This window comes from Desmodus rotundus, chromosome 7 (genome assembly GCF_022682495.2).
Source record: "Desmodus rotundus isolate HL8 chromosome 7, HLdesRot8A.1, whole genome shotgun sequence".
Classification (NCBI taxonomy): domain Eukaryota; kingdom Metazoa; phylum Chordata; class Mammalia; order Chiroptera; family Phyllostomidae; genus Desmodus; species Desmodus rotundus.
The window spans coordinates 105470730-105477536 of NC_071393.1; the positions used below are offsets into that span (position 1 = coordinate 105470730).

Genomic DNA, 6807 nt, shown 5'->3' on the forward strand with positions numbered 1-6807 from the left:
TGGGCCAAATAAGGTAAATTAGGAAAATCTTTTTTATTAAAACCAATCAGCTAGAAATTTAGGTCAAGTTATCTATAAGTCAACATGAATGAAACAGATTGTACTGGACTGATTTCTCCAGACCATTCACCGCTCTGCCTTCCAAGCACAACGAGTCAATGAGTTAACTTCTTACCACTGCATTTTGTTCAAATGCTCTATTTTAAATTCTTTCTTTAAACAAAGGCCACTCTTCTGCCCTTGTGTTACTGTATGCTCCTTTCAAATAGTTTCCAGGAACAACTCACCGGGAAAATCACAGAACTGGGGCTTGTAAACACCCTGCGTATAAAGATACCAGACGATGGCACCGTTTCCTGACTAACAACTCTGATGTGTGGTGGCCTTCACAGGGCGCATTAAAAGCTCCCCTGGCAACAAACATCATTTCACACGCCCATTTTAAATTTTAAGCATGAAAAATTAAAGAAAGTGTCACTTTTCATTAAGAACATTGTACCACAAAAGGGACAGAAGCAGTAAGAATACCTGGAAGTACAGTGCTGATGGAGTTTCACGGCGCGGCTCTAATGATATTTAAACGTATATTCATTCTAGGACTCTACTGAGAAATATTTTTGGAAATGTTTCTTTAGGAACTTCAACTACTGTTAAGGTATAAAAGTAAATAACAGAATTTCTGTCCAGATGGCATGATTGGTGGTGTTTTTCAAGAAAAAGAAAGTTTTTAAAACATCACTATCTGTCTTGCATTGTATAATTCCACCTCAGAAAGAAACAAAATCTGTTTACAGTGCATCACGACAAAGTCTAAGTTACTTCTTAGTTTGATTTGAGTCCCAGAGAGCACCATTCTTCTCAAAAAGTAAAGCAGTGTGTTTGACAGGCTTCCTCTGGATTTCGTATCTGATAAAGTTGAAGACACACCGGCTAACTTTGCTTATAGCAATAGAACTGCCAAAATAGCAGGAAAGAAAGCTGGCCCAGATTCTATTTGGATTTTTCAAGATCTAATTATTTACTTAGAGATCATTTCTGGCATCTGGGTCTCTTCTTACAGCCAGCCCATCCAGGCTCCCAAATAAGAAACATACAGCTTTGAAACATTAAACAATAAACAGCTATATAAGAAATCCCTTCAGAAATAATAAACTAAAAAATTTCTATGTAAATATGTGCTATGAAACAAAATTTTATTTCTATAAAATTTTATTTCTATAAAATTTTATTTCTATATGCTCCTCCCCCCGCTTCACCTTCCTCTCAACCAGACTTAATATCATGTTTGATTTTATTGGTGTATTTGTTGCCTAGGACGGGAAACCCGTATGACAGTTAAAAAGGTAAAATATTTCTAGAGTAATGATGATGATGATGATGATGATGATGTTAAAAATTGCAAATGTCTGCCTTGTGACAGCCGGAGTTCTAAGCATTTTACATACAGCAACTCATTTTAGTGGACAGTGTGTTACTGGGCACAGTGCACTTAGCTTCCCTTCCCTAATTCACAGGACTTTGAGGACACTAACGGGAGGTGGGCCATGACTATAAAAAATCATTTACTTTGATGATGGTGGATAAAGGTTCTGCGCCATAAGCTACCCTCAACAAAGAATGGTAATGGCAAGCCAACAAAAAGTTCCCTTCATGTACCTATTATCTTTTGCCATCTTATTTTGCAGTTATAAAGAGTTTTGTCTTCTCTTTATTTAGTTGAAGTTAAAAGACAGGCTAGGCAACTATTCTTAGTCTTAAATCCTCTTTCCCCATCCCCATATAATAATTAATATATGACAAGTGGGTTTTTCTGATTTAAGTCTTTCTTTTCCTTTATTTGCTTGCACATGGTCCCCACTTTTTCTCTTCCCTGCAGAATGTTGACGTTTTACTCAGCGCATTCCCCAAACCTCCTTGTCTCAGATCCAATCTTGTGCTGGAGCACAGTTAGAGCTGCCTAGTGACCCTTCACATGACCCTTGAGAGAGGGGGAGGCCTAGGAAAGGGGGGTCCCCTATGTCAGCTACCAAGAGCACAAATGCCAATCCCGCTGCCTTCCCCCTCCTCTGGAAGCGCTCACCACCCCAGGCCCTCCCAAGCTCCATTTCCAAAACTACTCATTCCTATCTCACAACGACTCTTTCTCAGGGAACGACACCACACAGCACCCTCTACCCCACTCTCGGGAAACAGCGCTAATCAACCGGCAGCTCCTCTTCAAAACAAGCCTCCCGCCTCCTTTGGCCAGGATGCCCCAGAGCCCCTGGTCCCCTCTGGGCACCTGTGCGCTCTGGCTCGGAAGCAGGGGAGTCAGGAGAAGGGAGGCCGAACCCAGGACAACTTTCAAAAGCCCGGGCGGCTCCAAACTGCTGGGAAACTGCACCTCGTCCACTCACCACCACGCAAGTCCTTTAACAACACAGCCAGGCCGGCCACTCCAAGGAGTTCCAAGTTTCGGGGCTCCCTGCAAGATGGGAGCATCCCGGCAGCTGGGAATAAAAGGTTTGGGGCGGAGGCTGCCACGACTCCCAACCTTTTGCAACACTGTCCCTCCTGAATTAAACATACACACCTTGGGATCTGTTTTCTGCTACGGCTGAGGGAGACACAGATGCTGGGAGGGGGGGGCAGGGAGGGAGTAGGGTGTGGCGATTCGGTGAGCGAACGGGTCGGGGACAGTAAAAGCCACAGCTCTGCCCCGGACAGAGCCGGGTTTAGGGGCGGCGCGCCAGCCTGTCGCTTTGTTGTCAGAGCGTCGCCGGCGCTTTGCGCAAACGCGCCCCCCGCCCCCCCCCCCAATCGTCGAAACTGGCCAAGAGGCCCCGACAGCCCCCAGCCCCTTGGCCGAAGGAAGAAACTTGTACACGGGTGCTCCAGCGCCAGGATGCTGCCGTTTGCCTAGGAGGACCATTTTAAAAGCCGAAATAATGATGATCATTAAATACAAGAATCAACAGTATTTTGCTTCTTCCGAGTCTTTGGAAAAACAAAATTCAGGTCTTGTGCGGGGCCGCTAACAGTACAGTCGCCCGTGCGCGGCGGGGGCTGGGGGGGAAGTGAGGCTGGTGCTCCAGGCGGAGAGCGCGAGGAAGGCGCAGGGGCGAGCTGCGGAGAAAGGGCCGGCGGGGGGACCCGCGGGGGCACCCCGGCCCCCGACGCCATTTGCTGGGCAGCGGCGCCCGCCCGCCTTACCTGTGGATGCAGTTTCCATGGCAACGGGCGGCGACCAGGCGGGGCTGGAGCCGGGTTCTGCCGGCGCCGCTTCCCCGGCCCCGGCGCCCAACCCCCGGCCGGACTCCCCCGCCTGCGGCGCCGGCTGGGCCACTTTCGGCGTCACCGCTTCGGCCTCTGCCTCCCCGCGGTCCCCGAACCACTGGGACCCGGGGCCGGCCAGCGGCAGCAGCTCTTCTTGGGGATACGGCGGCGCGGCCATGGCTGGCGGTCCCCGGGCGTGGCGACGGCGGCTGGGCTGGGCCGAGGTGCGGTGGCCGGACGGGCGGGCGCTCCCTGCTGCTGCCCCGCCGGGACTCCGCGCTCCGCGAGGCTGCGGTGTGAGCGCCGCCGCCGCAGCTGCAACTCCGGCCCAGCTGCCGCCCGCCGCGCTCCGCGCTCCGGCTCCTCCTCCTCCCCCTCCTCCTCCGCCGGCCCCGCCGCGGGCGCGCCTCCTACTCCACTCACCGCCGCGCGGCTCCCGCCTGCGCTTACGCAGGTGCAAATGGCCTGCTCGGCGGCCTCGGGCTGCGGACGTCCGGGCCTGCTCCTGGGAGGTGCCGGAGCGACCTGAGTCACAGTCTTGCTTGGGGAGGGATCGAAGGAGAGGATGCGCGGGGAGAATCAACCCCCAGCTTGGAGCGTGACTGGTTAGGGAAGCCGCCCCCACCCAGACTCACAAAGTTAAGCCCGGACTGGTGTCCCGGGAACCGGGCAGAGGATGGAACCTGGAGACCTCGGGGCCACAGTTCTGGGGGCACCACTGCCAGCTGCGGAGGCGGGGGGGGGGGGGACGCTGGTCTGGCCGGGGAAGGGTGGAGATGGGTGTTGGCAGGTGGAGACAGCGGAAAGTGCAGTCCCGGGTTTGAACGCTGCGTCCTTAAATTGTTTCCAGAACTGGGCCGAGAGTAGAGAACAGGACAAAGCTATCAGGAAAGCCTTCGGGGAACAGGCTTATCAGACCTCATCCCTGCCAGCACTGAGAGAAAATAGGAGGCAGCAGGAAGGACAAAAAGCAGCTCTGTTTCCTTCCAGAAACACTGAGCCAAAGCCATACAAATTAAAAGCTGTCTGTGCTTATATTTGGGGGGGGGGGGGGCATTCCAGGAGGCTTGATGCTTCTGCTTCTTTTTATTTCCCCCTCCCTTTACAGCTCCCTGTGATAAGGTAGAAGATAGTTAACAGAAAACCCAAACTCAGAAGTGACTTGTCTTATAATGTATCATACCCATATTTAGCCCCGTCTTTCCAAACAAGACTTCTGCTCTCTTGCTTCCTAAGTTGTCTATAGAGTAACGTAGTTGGAAAAAAATGTTTCAGTCCAACAAAGACGGCGGATGAATAGGCTTACCTGCTGCTCCTTCTCTAGAACGGTGGGACGTGAGCTGACGTTCTGTGAGCCTTTGAGGGACCGCTAAGCCACCATAGACATACGGAGATTTCATACCTGTAGATTTTTATATTCAACTTCAGCACCATTCATGTGTTCCTCAAAAATGCTGGAATCTAAAAGCCTAAATTTTGCCCAGCCTTTGTTTTGCTGGTACATTCATGTTCAAAAGATGTTGTGTCAATAAATTAGAGAAAATGTGTTCACTCCATAGACAGTAAGTATGGCCTACTACTGGCAAATGTCCCTGAGGAAGTAATGATCACCAAAATTTTACATTATTGATATCTTCAAAAACTACGATGGACATGTTTATTATCTTGACTGTGGTGACAGCTTCACAAGCATATACATACATCACAACGCACAAGTTGTTCGCTCTATGTGCATTTTAATACCTATCAATGTTACCTCAATGAAGCCATAAAAACTTATCCCCTCCAACAGCCACCAAAAGATTCTTGTTTATCATGAATCATCATGATTTTTAAAATCTTCCTATAAGAAAATGAACCTGTTTAGGGAATATTAAGATGAAAACTATTCCACTGGCATCTTTCCATTGAGCATTAGAAATACCATATGGAAATTTTTCATAGTGTCTTTATTAGTAACATGCTAAGAATGAAGAAAACTCTAATGATACAGCATTTAAGTGGTTATGGATGAGTACTGAAACTTTGAGAATTGTTATAAGACAAAATGATATGAAGTATGCTATTTTATTTCTCTAAGAAACATTCATGAACGTCACCATTTAAAAACTGGAATAACTATGTAAGAAGCCCCTTAATTGGTAAAGAGTTTTGGGATATGCCTACATTGGGATATGCCTGAATTGAGCTTTGGGATGTAATTCTAAGTATTTTCCATATTTCATCAGCTACTAATCAATACTCTAATTGAGAATGTGTGAAAGAAATAGCCAATTAAGTATATTTAGATTTTCCTTGTTAGAGGAAACAGATATTTTCCATTTTGATAGAAAATTTCCATTTGCAACTTAATTAAAATTCCGCTTTGATAAATTATTCCATTTTGCCCTACTGAAAAAGGTGTGCACACTGTTTCGGTTTCAGCAAATTTCACAGCGATCTTTACTTATCGGGTTCCATCTCTGGATGTATACAAATGCCTCTCCATCTGGGGGAAGAAATTTTCAAGCTTATGCTATGCCAAAGTTGATTAGTGTTATTTATTTTACATTTGCACTCCTGTGAACTGACAAAGCTTGACTCGTTTGAAAATTGATGGGTATAACACACAGTCAACATGGAATTCCAGGGTTTGTAGAGTTGCTCTAAGTCAGCGATTGTCAACCTTTTTCATCTCATGGCACACATAAACCAAAACTCTGCAGCACACCAAAAAAATGTATTATATTTTTTTCCAATCTGACAAAAAAATAGGTATAATTTTGATTCAGTCACACTGGACAGCTGTTGTGTTAGCTGTTGTCATTCTTTTATTTGACAAGAGGTCAGTGCCCCTGACTAAATAATCAGGTAGCGCATGTTTTAAAAATTCTTGCAGCACAGTAGTGCGCTGTGGCCCACTAGCTGAAAACCGCTGCTCTAAGCTATGAATTCTCTAAATTCTTTTTGAAACAAAGAAAATAGTGTTGAGACTTGGGAAGGATTCTTAGCAAGAACTGTTGAGACAAAAGAACTGTCAGGTTTTCTTTTCAGCTATTGTTTTTTGGAAAAGAAGTTTTGTTCACTGTTTCAAAAGAAGGAATCTGGTATGGAATATTTACTTAACACTAGCTTCTAAACTTAGACCAGACCGCATATCTCCGGGAAGGGGGAGTGGGGACGTGCAGGAAGAGCACCACAAGTAACAAGCTCTAGCCAAGATGAAATAAATCCTTTCCAGCCTCAATACGCAAGTTACGGAATAGCTCTGTGCCTCAGTTTCCTCAACTGTGACATGGATATTTTAATAATACCTTCAGCACTAAATGGTTTAACATATGTAAATAATATCATTAAGATATAATAGCACATGACAAATTGTTTCCAGAAGTTGGTTTATCAATATTAAAAGCTCTGCCTGGGTGTTCGTATTTGTAAAGACGAAAGAGTCAACAGTAAACAGTTCAGGCATTTAAAGCAAATCAGATGAGGAATGATCCCTTATATTGAGTTGCCATTGATCTGTTCCTACCAGTAATTGCTCCATTCTGAAAGGCCAAACTTACATAAAGA

At 46.5% G+C, this 6807-nt stretch overlaps 1 protein-coding gene across 3 annotated transcripts in view; it reads right to left on the minus strand.

The window, feature by feature from the left end:
- The window catches only part of RTN1 (reticulon 1), a 161118-nt gene extending 157364 nt beyond the window's left edge, over positions 1 to 3754 (minus strand). Inside the window, exon 1 of one of the 3 annotated variants that reach the window (XM_071222007.1) lies at positions 3679 to 3754. Coding sequence is in view for 2 of the 3 variants with exons in the window: in XM_053929183.2 (XP_053785158.1) it covers positions 3193 to 3433 (241 nt within the window). In the remaining variant the exon portion in view is untranslated. Of the gene's footprint in view, positions 1 to 2396; positions 2497 to 3192; positions 3583 to 3678 lie in introns of those variants that run through there. The other 2 variants (XM_053929183.2, XM_045201173.2) reach the window with 2 other exon arrangements.
- Between the last annotated feature and the right edge of the window lie 3053 nt (positions 3755 to 6807).